The following is a 17,251-nucleotide window of genomic DNA, read 5'->3' as shown; positions in this document are numbered from 1 at the left end:
TTTGGGCATTTGTTGCATGTCTTAGTTCATTTTGAGCCTTAGCTTTCTTGACTTCGTCCTCACAGATTTGGGTTATTTGTTGGTAGTGTGTTTTAGTTATATGTTCCTCTTTCCATTTTTTTATATTTGCCCTTTTTCCCCCCTCTCCGTTTGTCAGAGAGTTCTTTGTGAAACTATGCTGGCCATATCTGGGGTCTCTTGTTTTTCTTTCTCTGTGGAATTGTGTTTGATTGGGCTTTTATAATCTCATTTTTCAGTTTCCCAAGCATCTTGAGTTGTTTTCCCCTTTAGGATTTCCATCCCTGAAATCCTTCCTAAACTATCAGTGTGTTGAAGTCAGTTCTCTTAAAGTCTAAGACTGACTTACCTTTGCTACCAGTTCGCAAATGTGAGACTGTGCGCTCTCCTGCTTCGCTTGCGCATGACATCTCTGCGCATGCACAGGACCTTCTGTGCATGTGCAGAGCATCAAAAACAGGACGTGATAACATCCAGGTGGGTGGGCGGAGCCTCCTGCTATCGGTTCGCCCGAACTGGATAGAACTGGTTGAATACCACCATTGGTGTGAATGTTTAATAAATGCATTTCTTGGAATGGATTTCATATTTCCCATTTAAAGTTTAAAAATAGAAATTAACACTTCTCAGTTTTCCCTTCTTCAGTAAACATTATACCATAGTAATAATTTACTTGCTCTAATTTTTCACCATTTATGTATAACTTGCAATTGTACACTTCAATGTTTCTGTCAAGTGCAACTTCAATACATGAAGAGCAGCTTCATAATCCTTGTTGCACTGCTCCCCTATGCTACTTTCTATTGGCTGAAAATCATTCAGGTTCTTGGCAAAGAACACCGGATCATCTGCACATAGAAGTATACACTTTCATATCTCAACGAATATGGTGTTAACATTACCACAACCATTCTGTATGCATAAGTAATCGCCAAGGGGAAACACATATCCTTGTGTTACTCACTGTTCAGTGGTGAACCACCAGTATTCCATATATTCCCCTGCACTCTTTATTTCCACTATATATTACTCTTGCTATTCTTATTTTCCATGTTACTGCCCAAAGGCCTCTTTCATAGCCTTTTCATATTTCTCTGTTATCTTTATAGACTTGCTTCTCCTATATCAGTGATGGCGAACCTATGGCACGTGTGCCGGAAGTGGCACGCAGAGCCATCTCTCTGGCCACGCCAGCCGTTGCCTGTTGCTCTTCAGGGTTCCGGTGTGCACATGCGCACCGACCAGCTGGTCTTAACACGCGTGGGAGTGCTGGAAACCAGAAGAGCAGCTTCCCGGCGCGCAGGTGTGTGCGGGGAAGCTGAGCTTCCTGTTTCTGGTGTGCTCATGTGGTCAGCTGTCTTCACATGCGCATGCACGCCAGAAACTGGAAGACCAGGTGACTGGCATGCATGTGCCTGCTGGAAACCGGAAGCTCAGCTTCCTGATGCTCACCTGTGTGCAGAGGAACTGCTCTTCCAGTTTCCGGCACTCCCACGCGTGCGCGCCAGGGAGCTGCTCTTCCAGTTTGCAGTGTTTCCCCGTGCACATGTGTGCGCGCTCATTTCGGCAACACTGTCCTATATCCCCAAAAAAGCATTCAAATTGGCAGGGTTCATTACCTTACCTTCCGTGTTGATAAAAGGGACATGTGTGTGTGATGATGACTCCACAGCTGAATCAATAAGCCACATTTTTCATCACTGCTCCTTCTTATCACACAAAGCAAAATTCATAATCCTTTCTTACCCTTTGAGTAGACTGATTGGAAAGTTCTTTGCTGTTTGCTTGCTGATTTCTCCACTGGCAATGTTTTTGCTAAATTGCCATTGGTATTAGACGACTCTGAGCACTGAAATTGGATATGTTTACTGCTTTTATCTTTTTCTAATTTATAGAGAAATATTAGAATATTATCATCAATTTCCTTCTGCAATCTTCTCCATGGGGAGGTTTTTTTTTTTAAATCTCTGGTCATGAATTAATAATGTTAAAAGTCATACTCCCTGTCCTTCTGTGACGCCTTCTCATAGTTAGCAAGTAGCCCTAGCAAGTCGGCTTGACCCTGCCAACTACTACATAGCTGCTGGGGACAATAACATGCTATAGCAGCTGCTGCCCATCCCATAATCATAATTCTCCCTAGGCATGTGGTAATGTAGGAAATGGATTTCTTTAATCATGGCACTGACATCCACAGTGTCCTGTTAAAGTATTTAGCCATCTGTTTCAGTTATAGTAAGGTTAATAAAGAACATGTGTGGACTTCAGCTCACAGAATTCTATGCATGCATATGCATTTGTAAAATGGGAGTGGAATTTTATGCAGGCAAATGTAATTTATTTTAATTTATTCATGCATGAAAAGACAAATGAAACTTCATTCATGCACAAAAGTGGATAGTGTATGGACACTATTGTCTGTTATTGTCTTTTGTCTGTTATGACCAATGTCTGCTAAACCCTTCTGTTGTAACTTTACTACTGAATCAGTAGGCTACATTTTTCTTTACTGCCCCCTTTATCACCCAATTCTGTTAAATCATTAACTATATGCAGAGTTAGGCAGATAGTGGTGTAAAATTCTTGCTATTAAATATTTTTTTGTTGATTTCCTTGTAGGCCAGGTGCTAAATTGGAAGCTTGATCATGGATTTGCACTTGCTGTTACGTATGATAGTATCTCAACTAATCAAGGGACATTTACCGTATTTTTCAGAATACAAGACGCTCCAGACTATAAGATGCACCTACCTTTTTTTGGGTTTTTTTCTTGAAAACAAGAAAAAAAAATCTGCCTCTGCCTCCCAGCAATTTGCCTTGTTGCAGCAAACAGCAAACAGCCTGCTTTAGTTTCATTTTCATTTTCAGCACAGCCTGATTAGCACAAGAAAAAAAAAAAATCTGCTTCCCAGCAATTTACCGCCGGTGTGGCAATAGGCAATGGCAATCCCTGCAGCCTGAAACAGTTGAGGGTCGGGAGGCTGATCCAATCGACAATCAACTACTTGTGCTAATCAGGCTGAGCTGAAGCTGAAACAGGCTGCTCGCAGTTTGCTGCTTGCTGCAAGGAGGTAAATTGCTGGGAGGCAGAGGCCAAAGGGTGGGGGCCAGTGGGTGGGCATGGCTACATTCAGTGTATAAGACGCACCCAATTTTTCACCCCCTTTTAGGGGGGAAAAAGTATGTCTTATACTCCGAAAAATATGGTATATTATCCTCACAAAAATCCAGTGAGGGTTTCTCTCTCCTTTCCTCTCTTTTTCTTCTTTATGCTTCTTTCATATTCCATTTCCAACTTCCCTAGAGAGGAGAGCTTAGAGGCCACAGGTGCCTCCTTCTCTGTCCCCCTAACCCAAGTTGTGCTTTTCATGTCCTGTCCCAAATCAGCAGCAACATTGGCATTTACTGATGACTGCCATTGACAAATCCCTGAAAACAACTTCTGTAAGGCAGGGGTGTCAAACTGAAGGCTTGGGGGCCAGATCTGGCCCACAGGGTGCTTAGATCTGGCCCGCGGGGCCACCCTGGATACAGCAAAGGACTGGCCCGCGGTGCCTCTGCCAGCAAAAACAGAGCGGGCCTCCCGAGCTCAGTTTTTGCTGGCAGAGGGTTGCAGGAAGCCATTGCAGCCAAAAATGGACCTCGGGAGCCCATTTTCACTAGCAGAGTACTCATGCCCCTGACACAAATGAGGAGCTGCTACCCCACCCTGACCACATCCAGCGTGCCCCCCCCCACGAGGTCAAACACAACCCTGATGCGGCCCTCAATGAAATTGAGTTTGATATCCCTGCTGTAAGGTTTAAAGTAAGAGAAAATGGAAATGAAAAACGGTGTAAATCTAATACCTACAGACTAATTATATTAGTATATTCAGTTTAGCCATATTTTGTTTTTTAACCAATCAGTTTATCTTCCAAAATGTACGTTTTCATCCTTGCCCCCCCCCCCCTTTCCTTAATGGTTTGGAACAATTTATCTTAAGGAAGCAATTACTGGGCAACAGAACAACAGTAAAAAATAAATAAAATAAAAATAGTACAGAAAATAAATAGTAATTATATATTAATAAAGTACTGCCTTTACTACTAAAGTTTTCACGACCTTCTTAACTTTTTGGAATAATCCAATTAATATTGGGGGAATGAAGAAGGTCTGTTTATTTAAGCTGTAAATTAGTACTATTTGTGCTCAGCTCTCTTATTCTCTCTATGTGTGTCCTTTTGGCCTTTGACTATTTTTAAGGGCATGACATAAAATTAACTGTTGGTCAGTGGTCCAGAAAAGTCAATCACGTCTGATTTTTCAGGTTCTACAATATTACTATGCAGTTTCCTCCTTCATGCTGCTGCTGGTTGTCCTTTTCCCCCCCATGCTCTTTCTATACATTTCCAGCAGCCCAAAAGTAATATTTCCAACCATGGAAATGGGCTTCTTGTGCTTTATTCTCTTAGTTGTGTTTTGAAAAGTGTGCTGCTGAGCTAGGAAGATTATTTTTCTCATATTTTGAGAAGGGTGGGAAAGATCATCAAATGCCAAAATCATCAAATACAGAAAAATGTCAGAAGGAGTTAAAAAACAAACAACCCCCCCCAAAAAAAAAGAAAAAAAAGAAAACCATAAACTTGCCTGAAATCTAGCTAAGAAATCTGCAATGCTGTGATAATATTTCTAGCGACAAAAAAAACGAGAGTTTGTAAGATTTCACTGTTTATGATTTCAGAGCAGTATAAACAAGGCAAGCATTTAAAGTGTTAAAACTATGCTTCGTGTTCTTGCTGCAGCTCCACAAAGATAGCATGTGATATATCGGTGCTTTTAAATGCACTTGCTTGTTTGTGGCTCTCAATCATCTTATCTGGCAAGGCTAATGAAGGACAGATACATTTTCCGCTCCGGGCCTGCATCATAGGTTAAATATTGAAAATCTTCCATTTGCAATCATGTGTGGCATTTGAAATTCTTACTGAGAACTCTGGCTGCCTTTTTGTCCGCTAGAATGAAATGTCAGTGAACAATTGTTTCTTCACTCCGCTGAACTATGGCTTTGTGTTTGTAAAGGTCAGGCGTTGTAAGGAGTCATGTTTCTATGGGAATTAGACAGAAAGTGTTCCATGCGCAAAATGAAGTAGTCCACTTTTCTGCTCTTCTCTGCGTGTATTAAAATATGATGTCTTTTCCTCCTTTCTTATTCTCTCTGATACTTGTCACCAGTTCATTCAGCCGAACACCAAGAAGAAACCAACCAACCAGGTAATTATTTAAGGCTTCAGTTTTTTTACTATTTCCTCAAAAGAAAAATAAATAAATCTGATGTTTATGCAAGCGTAAATGTTCACCGTTAAGTATTGTTTAAATAATCCGAAAGTCTTCATTTTGCAGATGGCTGGAGAAGACCTTCTGGTGTTGACTCAAATAGGGAGATTCTGTCTGTGAAGGATTACTGGAGTGTGAGACCGAACCTCTTGGAGAGCAAGCCACGCGTAAGTAGCTAACAACTCAAAGCCTAGATGGGTGTGAATAGCGAGGGATGCGTGTGTCTTAGATGGACCTCTGACTTGTAATTTTAGTAATTTGTATTTACACCCAAAGAATATTACTTTTTGAAATGGGTATCTTTAAAAAAAAAAAAATGAACAAAGTTGTTTCTCGGTTGGTTAGTTTTCATGATTTAGTATTTCCAAAATTATTTATTCAGTTGTTGCAGTGGTGGGTTGCTATCGGTTCGCTCCGGATTGGGCGAACCGGTAGTGGCGGTGGCGGGAGGCTCCGCCTACCCACCCAGATGCTTCTGCGCATGTGCAAACGTTTCTGCGCATGCACAGAAGCATTGCGCAAGTATGTGCGCGCCCCACGAGCGAACCTGTAGCAACAGGATTTGCAACTCACTACTGAGTTGTTTCATCAGGCATGAACTCAGTTAAGAAATCCTTCTGTACTTGGTCCACTGTATTCTAGGTTTGCCTGGAATACAGAAAAGAATAAACTTGGAATCTTGATTATGATTTGCCTACTTTCCAGAATATGCCTTCTGAGAATCATAATCTTAATCATCATAATAACATAGAGGAGGGCCTCTTCCTTCCCTTTTTTCTCTCCCAGTCGTTAACCTTCTTCTGGTCTAATTACACTGTTATTGTGATCAAATCTATATAATTTGCTTCTAAATCTGAGAGTTTTGATATCGGAAAGATTCATTGTAGAAATAAGTTCTAACAAGATTTATTTCACTGCAGTGTAAGAAGCGGCAGATCATTCCGTGGTTCTGTGTCCAATTCTATTTAAATATTCTTTACAATTTTTTCTTAGAGCCTCAATTTCTCTTGGCTTGTTTGGCTTTGGCAATAAAAGTATGAATTTATTACATAGTAATGAAAAAATAGCTTTAACCGAATGCAATTTTGTTTTAGATTATTTAGGAGAAACCATAGTTTATCACATTCGGATATGAGATTCACATTTAATCAGATACATTTTGTTAATGCATCCTTGGTGTTTTCAGTTAGTTGTTATGAAAGCATATTGTACTCTATTTTATATAGAATTCTAGGGTTCGAAGAGACCCTGGTGCAATCCATCTAGGGGTAGAATTCTCAGGCCATCTTAGACAAATGGCTGTCAAACCTTTGCTTGAAAACCTGGTTGCAGCACCCCTGACTCCAAGGCAGGCTATTCCACTGTTTTTAATAGGGTCAGGAAATTCCTCCTTAGGTCACATTTAGACAACTGTCCTTAAAACTTCTTGTTGTATTCTTGGGCACTATTGAAATTATATCCACAACTTCTTTCCTATGATAGCCTTTGAGTGTCTCCCCTTCGCTTTTTTTTTTTTTAGCTCAACATAACTAGTTCCTTTAACTCTTCTTCGTGGGATTTGGCCTCTAAGCTTACTATTTTTCATGTCCTTCTCTACACTTTCTAGTTTCTCATCAAATTTTGCATTTTGTGGAAACCCCAAGGACTCCTTTGCAAATTGAGCACACAAAGCCCTTAGGACGGTGATGGTTAACCTTTTTGGTGCTGAGTGCCCAAAGCATGCGCGCATGCACGCGAATGCACATGCACATGCCAGAACCCGCCAAATTCAATGCGAGCACTCCCTGCGCATGCGCCCTGCCCCCGTGCCCCATTTTGGCTTCCAGGTTGGTGCAGGAGGCTTTCCAGGCCCAAAACCGGGTGTGGGAGGGCCATGCTAGCCCCCCCCCCGGTGCCCCGTTTTGGGCCTGGAAAGCCTCCTGCACCTCTGCACATGCGCCCTCCGCGCATGCGTGTACGCGTCCCCCAAAGACCAGCTGGCCAGCGGGAGGCACACACGCATGCGCGGTGGAGCTGGGCTGGGGCGACGGCTGGCGTGCCCTCAGAGAAGGCTCTGTGTGCCACCTGTGGCACGTGTGCCATAAGTTCACCATCACGGCCCTAGGGCCTAGGCTGACCCTGGGTATATGATTTTTTTATAAAACACAAAAAAACACCAAATTTTTCTCAGTAGCATACAGGACAGGAGATGCAACAAAGAACATAGTTTTATTTCTAATACTTCTTTCTATTTTAGATAAGGATAAAATGTAGCAGCTGGCACAAGGTGCCATTATGTGAGGATAGAGGGTAATTTAAGTTGCTCTGTTGATTGATTATGATATTTGAGAGCTATGTGAGAAGTTGTCATCTATGTAAACTGTGCTACTTTGAAAAAAGGTTCCTTTCATCAGCAGGTCTTTCCTTGGGGTAGGGTCTTTGAATGTCCTGCACCTCTCTACTGTTATTATCTCAAGGTATTGTCTCCCACAGGCTGCCACTTCCTCTCCTACCACCTCAGTTCAAACTGAGATTATAACAGGGCCTTTCCAACAGATTCAGCCAGGCAGAGAAGAAGCCAGCCCAACTACATCACCGGCACCTCACCGCCATTTTGACCAAGGTTTAGAAATTTCAAACAACGTGTCTCCTGGTTTCCTTCTGGCCCTTCCAACGCTAGATGATTTCATTCCCCCTCACCTCCAGAAAATTTCCAACCACCAGCACCCATTGTTTTCACCTCAGTCTGCACTACACACTCACGCAAAGTTACCTTCACTCTCATCACCACCTCCTCTACTGATCCCTCCAGCCACAGAAACCTCAAGCAGCATTTTGGAGGCTGAAAGGACAGGAATGGTCTTTCAAACAGTAAGCTTTACTACACCCATGCTGAGTCTACTGCTAAATAAGTATATACCCAAGTTGAAATCACCTTTCACTGGCATACTAAACCTGGACTTTCCGCACTTTTTGATAGTGGCATGAAATTTTGCTTCTGTTCTGTGGCATGTATATTGTTTGTCTCTTCTGACCTCAAAACTCTTCCCTTGTATAATATGCCATTGCCATTTCTTTTCTCTTTTTTTCATATTTGAAAACTCTACGTGTAGCTGTAATCAGCATGTTACAGCTAAAATACATGATAGAAGAAGCCTTAGATGAGGAGCAACTGGATTAATTGTCCATGAGGTTTTCCGCATATCCTCAGGAGGTCCTTCTCTACAGGGAAGGCATCTTTTTCCATGGACATCGTAAAGTGTTACATCACAATCTTTCCTTCTGCTCAGACAAAATAATTGAATCAGATCTGTTGCAGGAAGAGAAAAGAAATGTTTTGATCCAGAAATGGCACAGAGAAGATTTCCCTTCCCTCATGAGCTGGAGGCCAGAAATGGGCCTGTTTCTGGACTTCTGGAACTTCTGGGAGGCCCGTTTTTTGCCCTCCCCAGGCTCCGGAGGCTTTTGTTGAGCCTCTGGGAGGGCGAAAACAGGCTCCGGAGTCCCTCTGGGAGACAGAAACTGGTATGTTTCTGGACTTCCTGAACTTCTGGGAGGCCCGTTTTTCACCCTCCCAGAGCCTCTGCACGGGTCCTGCACTTACCTGGCATCCAAAACGAGCCACATGAAGACTCCTGGGAGGGGCAGGGCGGGGCAGGCGTGACCAGCCAGTCCTTGCAACTATCGGTTTGGCGAACCAGATGTAAAATTTGCATCTGGTTCGTTTGAATCGGTCTGAACTGGCTGAATCCCACCCCTGCTCTAGGTGGAGAAAAGGGTCATCCTAAATGACACAGGAGAAAGATGGGCCTTCCTCAGATATGTTCTTGCTGGAGATATCCTGGGAAGTAATCCAGATCTTGGGCCAGGCAAGCTTTATTATTCATGGCTTAGGTTAGGAGTGCAAAATTTAGGGAGGTTGCAACAAGGGCGTGAAGTGGACCCACTCAAAATGATGATAACAGAAGACCTACCTGCTCACAAAATGGCGGTCTTAGAACCAGCCATAAAACACCCTATTTTGGCTCAAGGCAATTTAGGCCTAAATTGTTCTCTAGCATGCCACTGGGATTGAGTTAGATGGAAGTATCTGATGTCTTAGGACAGATTGCCTTTCCTTTCCTTAGAACATACTGTGCTAGGAATGTTAGGAAATATGCAGTGCATTATTTGTGGAGTAGCCTTTGAAGATGGATCAGAAATATGGCCAGGGTGCAGTAGAAAGGGTGGTGATTGGATGTAGCAGCCCTGCTATATTTACAACCAATATTAAATTCTACTTTATCCATGGTGGGACTTCATCATGGAACAAACTGCAATTAAAGTTAAATGGATTTTGAAAACCAATATTTTTATTTGAGCCCTTAAGAAATGTTTAGGAGGATTGTGTTGCTGGTTTTGAATTTCAGTTTCTCCATCCATCCCTGAATTCCAAAACCATTTGGGAATGGGCAGGATATAAATCAATACAAATGAAACTAATACATGCAAACCCTCCATCATGTTTAACACTCGTTGGGTTTGCATCCTCATAGTATTATCAACCCTTTTTGAGACTAGCAGTTTATGCATTTTTTATTTACCTACCACACTCGTTTTCTTTTGTAGGATACATACATACAAACTTATACATAAATGTCCAACACCTTGTCCTTCGGGGAGACAGGCAATCATTAAAGGTTTGAATGTCCTCCTCTCTCTGGACCAAAGTATCTCTTCCATCCATACCCTGTGTGGGTATGTGATGCCTCATAATCAGCTCATCCCACCTGAGCATCACTATTAGCTGTGTTATGATTGTGGAAGGGCCAAAGGTGCAAGCCAAGAGTGTTGAGGATTGAGGGATTGTGTCTGAGTGAGACCCTCTGCATTTGAAGTGGTGCAGAGACAAAGGAATGCACAGGGTCTCCATTACCTGTGAGCATCATTAAAGAACTCAGAGGTGGGCTTCATGCCCTCGTCACTTCCCGCCTGGACTACTGCAACGCTCTCTACATGGGGCTCCCCTTGAGGAGCACCCGGAGGCTCCAACTGGTGCAGAGTGCGGCTGCGCGGGTGGTTATGGAAGCGACATGGCGTTCCCATGTAACACCTCTCCTGCGCGAGCTGCACTGGCTTCCAGTGGTTTTCCGTGTGCGCTTCAAGGTCTTGGTTACCACCTTTAGAGCGCTCCATGGCTTAGGACCTGGTTATCTACGGGACTGCCTGCTGCCACCAGTAGCCTCCCACCGGCCGGTACGCTCTCATAGAGAGGGGCTCCTCCGGGTGCCGTCGGCCAAACAATGTAGACTGGCGGCCCCCAGGGGGAGAGCCTTCTCTGTGGGGGCACCTACTATCTGGAATGAGCTCCCCCTGGAGATACGGAGGATCCCGGATCTACGCACCTTCCGCCGCGCTCTTAAAACCTTTTTATTCTATCAGGCTGGCCTGGCCTAATTTTTCCCTTTTTTCCCTTTTAAAATACAAATTTTAAATTGGTTTTAATTTATTGGGGTGTTTTAAATATGTCTTCAGCCAAATTATTTAATTCGGTTTTATCCTGTTTTTAAATTTTGTACTTATGTGTTTTTATCTTGTGGCTGTTCACCGCCCTGAGTCCTTCGGGAGTAGGGCAGTATACAAATCAAATAAAACAATAAAACAAAACAAAACAAACATATACTGTAGCAACCAGTTTGCCCAGCATCAAAAATGTGAGCATGCGCCGTCCGCACATGCTTGCAGCATCACAAAACACGGCAATTCGCTTGCATGTACCATCCGCACATGCGTGCGACGTCAAACAACACAGCAATTTGCTCACACGCGCCGTCTGCGCATGTGTGCAGCATCAAAAACACAGAGATATAGGAGAGGATTGTGCCCGGGCAAGTGGGCGGGACCACCCCACCTGCAGGTCGCCACTATCAGTTCGTCCGAACTGGCTGAATACCACCTCTGAAAGTACTGCTCTACCCCTGAGAAAGAGACATCCAATTATCTTAAAAATGTGAACAGCATCAATTAAAGGGTAACGAGCCATTCAGTCATATCAGTCTCTTCCATAAGCAATCACATCCCAGACAATGTAAGCATAGACTCAGTGTGATTCATCCAGATGAACTATTATCTAGTTATGGATCAGAAGGAGTCTGGTAAGCACATTTTTCAACTCACAAATTTTAAGGGATAAGCTTTCATGAGCTGTAGCCATTAAATTGTAATGAGGTAGGGAAGAGGAAGAAGGGAAGACAGGTGCTTATGCAGATTCAGGTTACATGCAAGACATCCTTAAGAAAGGATTATTCTGGGTCAACATGAAGATGATGTTATATGAAGAGTGATGTGTCTGCCCATGGCTGGGCCACTGATTTGCAGGTATAAATTATTAACCAAAAGTGAAGTGGTTAAGGGTGAATGCAAAGACCCACAGGCTAATAGCTAGGCATTGTGTATTGGTATGAGTGATGACGTTCTTGATGGCTTGAAGTCCATGTTTGTGGAGGATGTTGATATTTACTGCCTAAATATGCATGGTGGCTCAAATTGTGTTATTAGGAAAATTGCCCATGGATCTCAGTTTTCTCGGGAAATATTTTGTAGCCAAGAATGCTAGCAATATGAGATTTGAACACAAAGACCATGCAACCTGACATTCCAGGTTTATGAGAGTAACATTTCTTTTTTGTTTTACCATGTCTAGTTATGTGTATGACGCAGATAAGTTAGTATTGGAAGGACCACCTTACTATCAGCTATGCAGTATGTTGGCAGCATGGAAGTGGGTAGGTCTGAAGGCTCATTGCTGTGTTAGATTGGGGAAGTCCATCAGGAAGAAGTTCAGGTTAGAAAAGACAAGGTACTCCATCAATTCTGCATGAGTGTTAAGACTCAACATGCCTCTACCTGGAGAACCGTTACTGAGGATCCTGGTTGATGGGTATATCTTACAGGTTTGTTTGTATGCCGGGGTTGGTCACCCAACCCTTGGAATATCTCATGCTGTCATCTAAGTGCAATAGGCGAACCAATCAATAGCATCTCACAATGCATCAAACATGTCCCAGAGGGATTGGCATGCTTGAACTTGACCTAGACTCTACCGTGCCAATATAGAGTCTGAAGTTGCTTTTGCTACTATAACTATTTAACAGATGGCACAGCCTTTAAATTTTGGGACACTTTTTCAATCAGATTTTCAGTCAATGAAAGGTTATTGCCATTGTGGATGATGCTTCCCTTCATCCTTGGGTCACAGAGACAGGCAAGCTTGGTTGAAGCACAAACATAGCACGTTTGAACTACCGTGAGGTGGGATGAGATTTTAAATTCAGGGATCCAGATAGATTCTTGCCAGCAAGAGGATCGGCCTCCAGTCACAGATTCTTTCTTCCCTCTCGTGGAGGGAAGAATCCAGTCCAGAGAGGCAGCTCACTTAGCTGTACTCTCGCATAGCCACTCTGCCTGCCTCCCACTTTTCTGTCTCCTGGTATCACTTCACTGAATCTCAAATGGTAGCAGTTGCTGAACTGGTCAAGGTGTAGATCAGGAGTCTGCAACCTTAAACACTCAAAGAGCCATTTGGACCCATTTCCCACAGAAAAGAAAACACCGGGAGCCACAAAACCCTTCCTGTCCCTGACTATTTCTTGAGCGGCCACAAAACTAGCCTATGTAGTTGAATTAAACGTTCTGTTTTCTTCTGAAACTTTTCTTTTCTTGGATTTATCCAAGGCGTTGAAAAACTCAAGAAATCACGTGCCAGTGGGTGTCGCACATTGGTGGTTGTGACGCATATTTTGAGTGACAGGGAGCCGCAGCAGAGGGGTAAAAGAGCCACATGGCGGCTCCAGAGCCGCAGGTTGCTGACCCCTGGTGTAGATAATTTATTTTGGAGCACCAAGCAAAATACAAATCAGCAGTCTGATTACAGATTATCTGTGCAGAACCCTTTAAACAGTTGCTTTCAGCCTCAGCTTGGAAAAAACATTTCCAGATGTTTTGGGTTTCAAGCTTCAGAATGACTCTATGGGCTCAGGCTGTTTTCTGCTTGAAGCAGTGTGTGTATTTCTGAAGAGATTCTGCCACTGGCTGATCAGGTTTTTATCAGTCTCCAAACTGGAATGAGTCACCACTTCGTCCTGACTGACTCTGCATTCTTCGTTCCTCACGCAGTCCTGGTTTTACTAACATCCTGCTGGCTAATTGCTTGCAAATAGCACTGCCAATCTTCTTTCTAAAGTAGCGACAGTTCATCAAGCATGAGACATGCATGTGCACAAACGATCACTCCTGCCACCAACTCTTGTGTATTCACTTTCCCTTTTTCTGGCCCAGAATGTAATTACTCATCCTATTTTTTTCTGTATGTGCACACTGCACCAAGAAAGATGTTGCGTGAAAGCAACTTCTTGTGCTGGTGGGTTCTCTGTTGAACTGTTCCACTTACTTGTTTGTTTGTTTTTTCATCGCCAAAACGGTCTTCAGCACTCTTATGCAAGTAATGACCTTCGCGCTTGTGTGTTTCAGGATACCTGCCCCCAGCCACATGAAGCCTCTAAGCCCAGCGGTGGCCCTGCTGTCTCAATGACGATCAACAGATCTTTGGGTGTTTACCCTTCCACCACTATTGTTAACCCTACAATTGTCCTTCTGCAGCACAACAGAGGTAAAATGAAAGCCAGCCTTCTTCCTGCTTCATATTTGGCTAGAATTATTATTTGGTGATGGGGGATTGCCGTCATGAAGTGGAGGAAACTCCAAATTTCCCAAAACAGGGACATTTCCTAAAGGACAAAGAAAATAACCAAGTAAAGGACAATAAAAGTGCCAAAAGTAATGCTAATCAAAATACCAAATAAAACAAACATAAAAGGCCATCAAAACGTTTCTAGGTCTGAAGTAAACTTTGTGTAATAAGCCAAATGAGGTTCAACACAGTTCACCTCACTGTATTTTATAATGCAGCTGTGAAAAAAAATAAAACTTCCTAAAAAATTTGAGGGGAAAAAAACCCAGGAAATTGAAAACTTGTTTACTGAGATTGGAGTACAGTTATATTGATTTACATCTCACGTTGTACATTCTGCCAAATTTTTTGTTTACATCCCATCTTTATTATTTTTATAAATAACTCAAGGTGGCAAACATACCTAATACTACTTCCTCCTCCTGCTTTCCACCTAACAACTACCCTGTGAGGTGGTTTGGCCTGAAAAAGAGTGACTGGCTCAAAATCACCCAGCCTCTTTCTTGCCTAAGAGAGTCTTCTGGAGCTTTAACCACTAGAGCAAATTGGCTCTATGGATGGGTTTTCTTTTACTTGTTCTTTAGGGGCGGGCTGCTGGGGGTTCACAGCGGTTCGGGAGAACTTCCAGCTAAGATTCTGTGCAGTTCAGAGAATCCCCAAATCCCACCCCTGGCTGCCCCCCCGCCTCCTCGCCCCGCCCAGGAGTCCCCACGCGGCCTGTTTTGGATGCAGGTGCGCATGGAGGCTCAGGGAGTGCGAAAAATGGGCCTACTGGAAGTTTGGGAAGGCCGGAAACAGGTCTTCAGAGCTTGAGGAGGACGTTTTTGCCCTCCCGGAGGCTCAAATAAAGCCTCTGGAGCCTGGGGAGGGCAAAAATGCCCCCCCCTCCCCGCCGTGGTGCAGGAGGCCGACTAGGCCATAGCCACCATGGCCACATCCACCCAGCAACTGGGCAGAGAACCCCTTGCTAAAATGTTTGAAGCCCACTCCTGTTGTTCTTATGTGCGATTATTCAGCAGATGTTTTGTTTCTAACTGAGTAGTGAAAGACTTCTCAGCAGTTGGTGGGAAATGTTTATTTATAGTCAGAGCAAGAATTCATAAGAGACGATGGAATAGGTGGATTGCCTTTTAAGTTTCCGGGTCCACACAGGCTGAAAAGTACCTTCCTGTTTTAATGTTTAGAGACCAAGCTATATTTAAAACTCTGAAACTGACGTAATACTGTATATGATGATGAGGGAGATTTTGTTGTAATTACAGAGAAATTAATGTGATTTGTTTAGTGACAACGAGACTTCCAATCATTTCTTGTGCTGTCTTATATTTGAGGAAAGCTAGGAACCATAAGACTCTGCTAATTTAACAGCAAGTTTATCTCCAGGTTTTTTCCTGTCTCTGCCCAGGATACAACTTCTGCATTTTGTAACTCTTCTGCAACTCTTCCTTTCATCTTATTTTTTCCCCCAGTTACTTTAATTCAGTCGTGTTGTTTTCCTCTCTCTGTTCATCTGGCCATTACCCTGGCTTCTAAAGATCTTATAAAATGGGAAGGGAAGGGAAAGGGGAAAAATTGTACATGTGCAAATTTGAAAGGCACAGATTATTCAGTTTTTTACATCAGTATCTTCTATGAAGCCCATTCAATTGATTGTGGCCAATCACAAAGATAGTAAAAGGCTTAATTCCATTGCAGAACTCAGACGATTGAATCTGCATGCTAAAACGAGTAGGAGGAATCAGCTAGGATAGATTTCAGTCCGTGTCTATAACTTGATACTTTTTTCCTCATGATTAAGCGAGGCATTATTTTTAGAGGAAGAAGTAGGCTGCTCATTTACATTTGTTATGTGCAGCCTGAACAAACAGCCGGGGTTATGGTCCTCCCCCAAAATCATGTGATGATCATGATGTGAAAGACATCATAAATATAAGAAATGTGAAAATCTTCCTTTAACTCCTTTCCACCTGCCACTCCTTAGACACAGGGAAAACGGAGGGAAAAAAACCTTCCGTACTCCTTTCCACCTACCACTCTTTAGACACAGGGAAAACGGAGGGCAAAAACCTTCCGTAAGCCTAACGTAAACAATCTAAAACTACTTTCATTCATTCCTCTGAAGAATGTTATGCTGCTTCTCTTTAATCCATGCATCGTATCATTTGGCAGGTTTCCAGTCTCTACCAAAACAAATCAAAAACAAACCATGACTAGTCATCTGACTACATTCAGGAAGTGAATTAGAGAGGTTACTTTCTGCTGCAGTCTAGTCCTCCAGTTATGCCCATTTGTTGAGCAACCATTACAACAGTGCTGTGAACGCAGGATTTATGACCAGTCCTTGAAGTTCCATCCATTGCAGCATCTCTGTGGTCACATGATCATCATTTGTGATCTTCCCAGCTGGCTTCCCACAAACAAAGTCAGTGGGAAGCCAGAAGGAAAGGTTGCAAGTCTTTTGGGTAAGTTTCCCTCTGCCCCCTGGCCTTCCTTCGCTTCCACACATGCACACACATACCCCATGCCCTCTTGCCCTGGCCTCTTTTGCACTCTGTTTTCTCCACCTTCCTTGAGGTCCCACACATGAACATGTGCACCTTGCACCCTCATTTCCTAGCCTCCCTGAGCTTGTGGCCACACTGCACAACCCTAAGACATCTGCATCTTCGGTTATAACAATAACTGGGACTGGATTGCCTTTGGTCACGTGCAGTGGTGGGTTGCTGCTGGTTCAGACCGGTTTGGGCGAACCGGTAGTTGCGACCTGCGGGTGGGGGTGGGCCTGCCCCGCCCATCCGCCCGGGTGCAATCCCATCCTATATCGCTGTGTTTTTGACGCACGCATGTGCAGATGGCGCATGTGAGCGAATTGCCGTGTTTTGTGACGTCACGTGGATGGCTTGCACGTGCTCACATTTCCAGTTGCTGGGCGAACCGGTTGTTCCAGTATGTGATGTCCACCTCTGTTCACGTGACATTGCACTTTACAACTGCATCACTTAGTGATGGCAATCCCAGTCCCAATTGCTTCAGTAACTGGAGGACCATCGGTATCTATCTTCAAGAGCATCCAGCTGCTCAAAGATGATATAAGTTCCAAAATCAGGCCTTGTTTTTCAACCTAAACTTTCATAATTTCCTGACTAGTCTTCAGATTTAAAGGTCTGCAGAAGGTAGTTATCAGGCTTCTTCAATGTAACCTTTCTTCAT

At 43.4% G+C, this 17,251-nt stretch overlaps 1 protein-coding gene across 27 annotated transcripts in view; it reads left to right on the top strand.

Moving 5' to 3' along the window:
* Positions 1 to 17,251, top strand: part of SORBS1 (sorbin and SH3 domain containing 1) — an 88,713-nt gene that overhangs the window by 15,007 nt on the left and 56,455 nt on the right. For 23 of the 27 annotated variants that reach the window (XM_070946161.1, XM_070946154.1, XM_070946160.1 and 20 more), the window contains exons 4-6: positions 5,233 to 5,271; positions 5,401 to 5,501; positions 13,822 to 13,960. In XM_070946161.1, coding sequence (XP_070802262.1) covers positions 5,233 to 5,271; positions 5,401 to 5,501; positions 13,822 to 13,960 — 279 coding nt within the window. Of the gene's footprint in view, positions 1 to 4,894; positions 4,931 to 5,034; positions 5,080 to 5,232; positions 5,272 to 5,400; positions 5,502 to 7,806; positions 8,185 to 13,821; positions 13,961 to 17,251 lie in introns of those variants that run through there. The other 4 variants (XM_070946135.1, XM_070946156.1, XM_070946157.1 and 1 more) reach the window with 4 other exon arrangements.

The sequence above is a fragment of the Pituophis catenifer genome, unplaced genomic scaffold (assembly GCF_029215685.1).
Source record: "Pituophis catenifer annectens isolate HBS135680 unplaced genomic scaffold, rPitCat1.0.hap2 SCAF_6, whole genome shotgun sequence".
NCBI classification, from domain to species: Eukaryota; Metazoa; Chordata; class Lepidosauria; order Squamata; family Colubridae; genus Pituophis; species Pituophis catenifer.
This window is presented reverse-complemented; position numbering and strand designations above follow the sequence as displayed.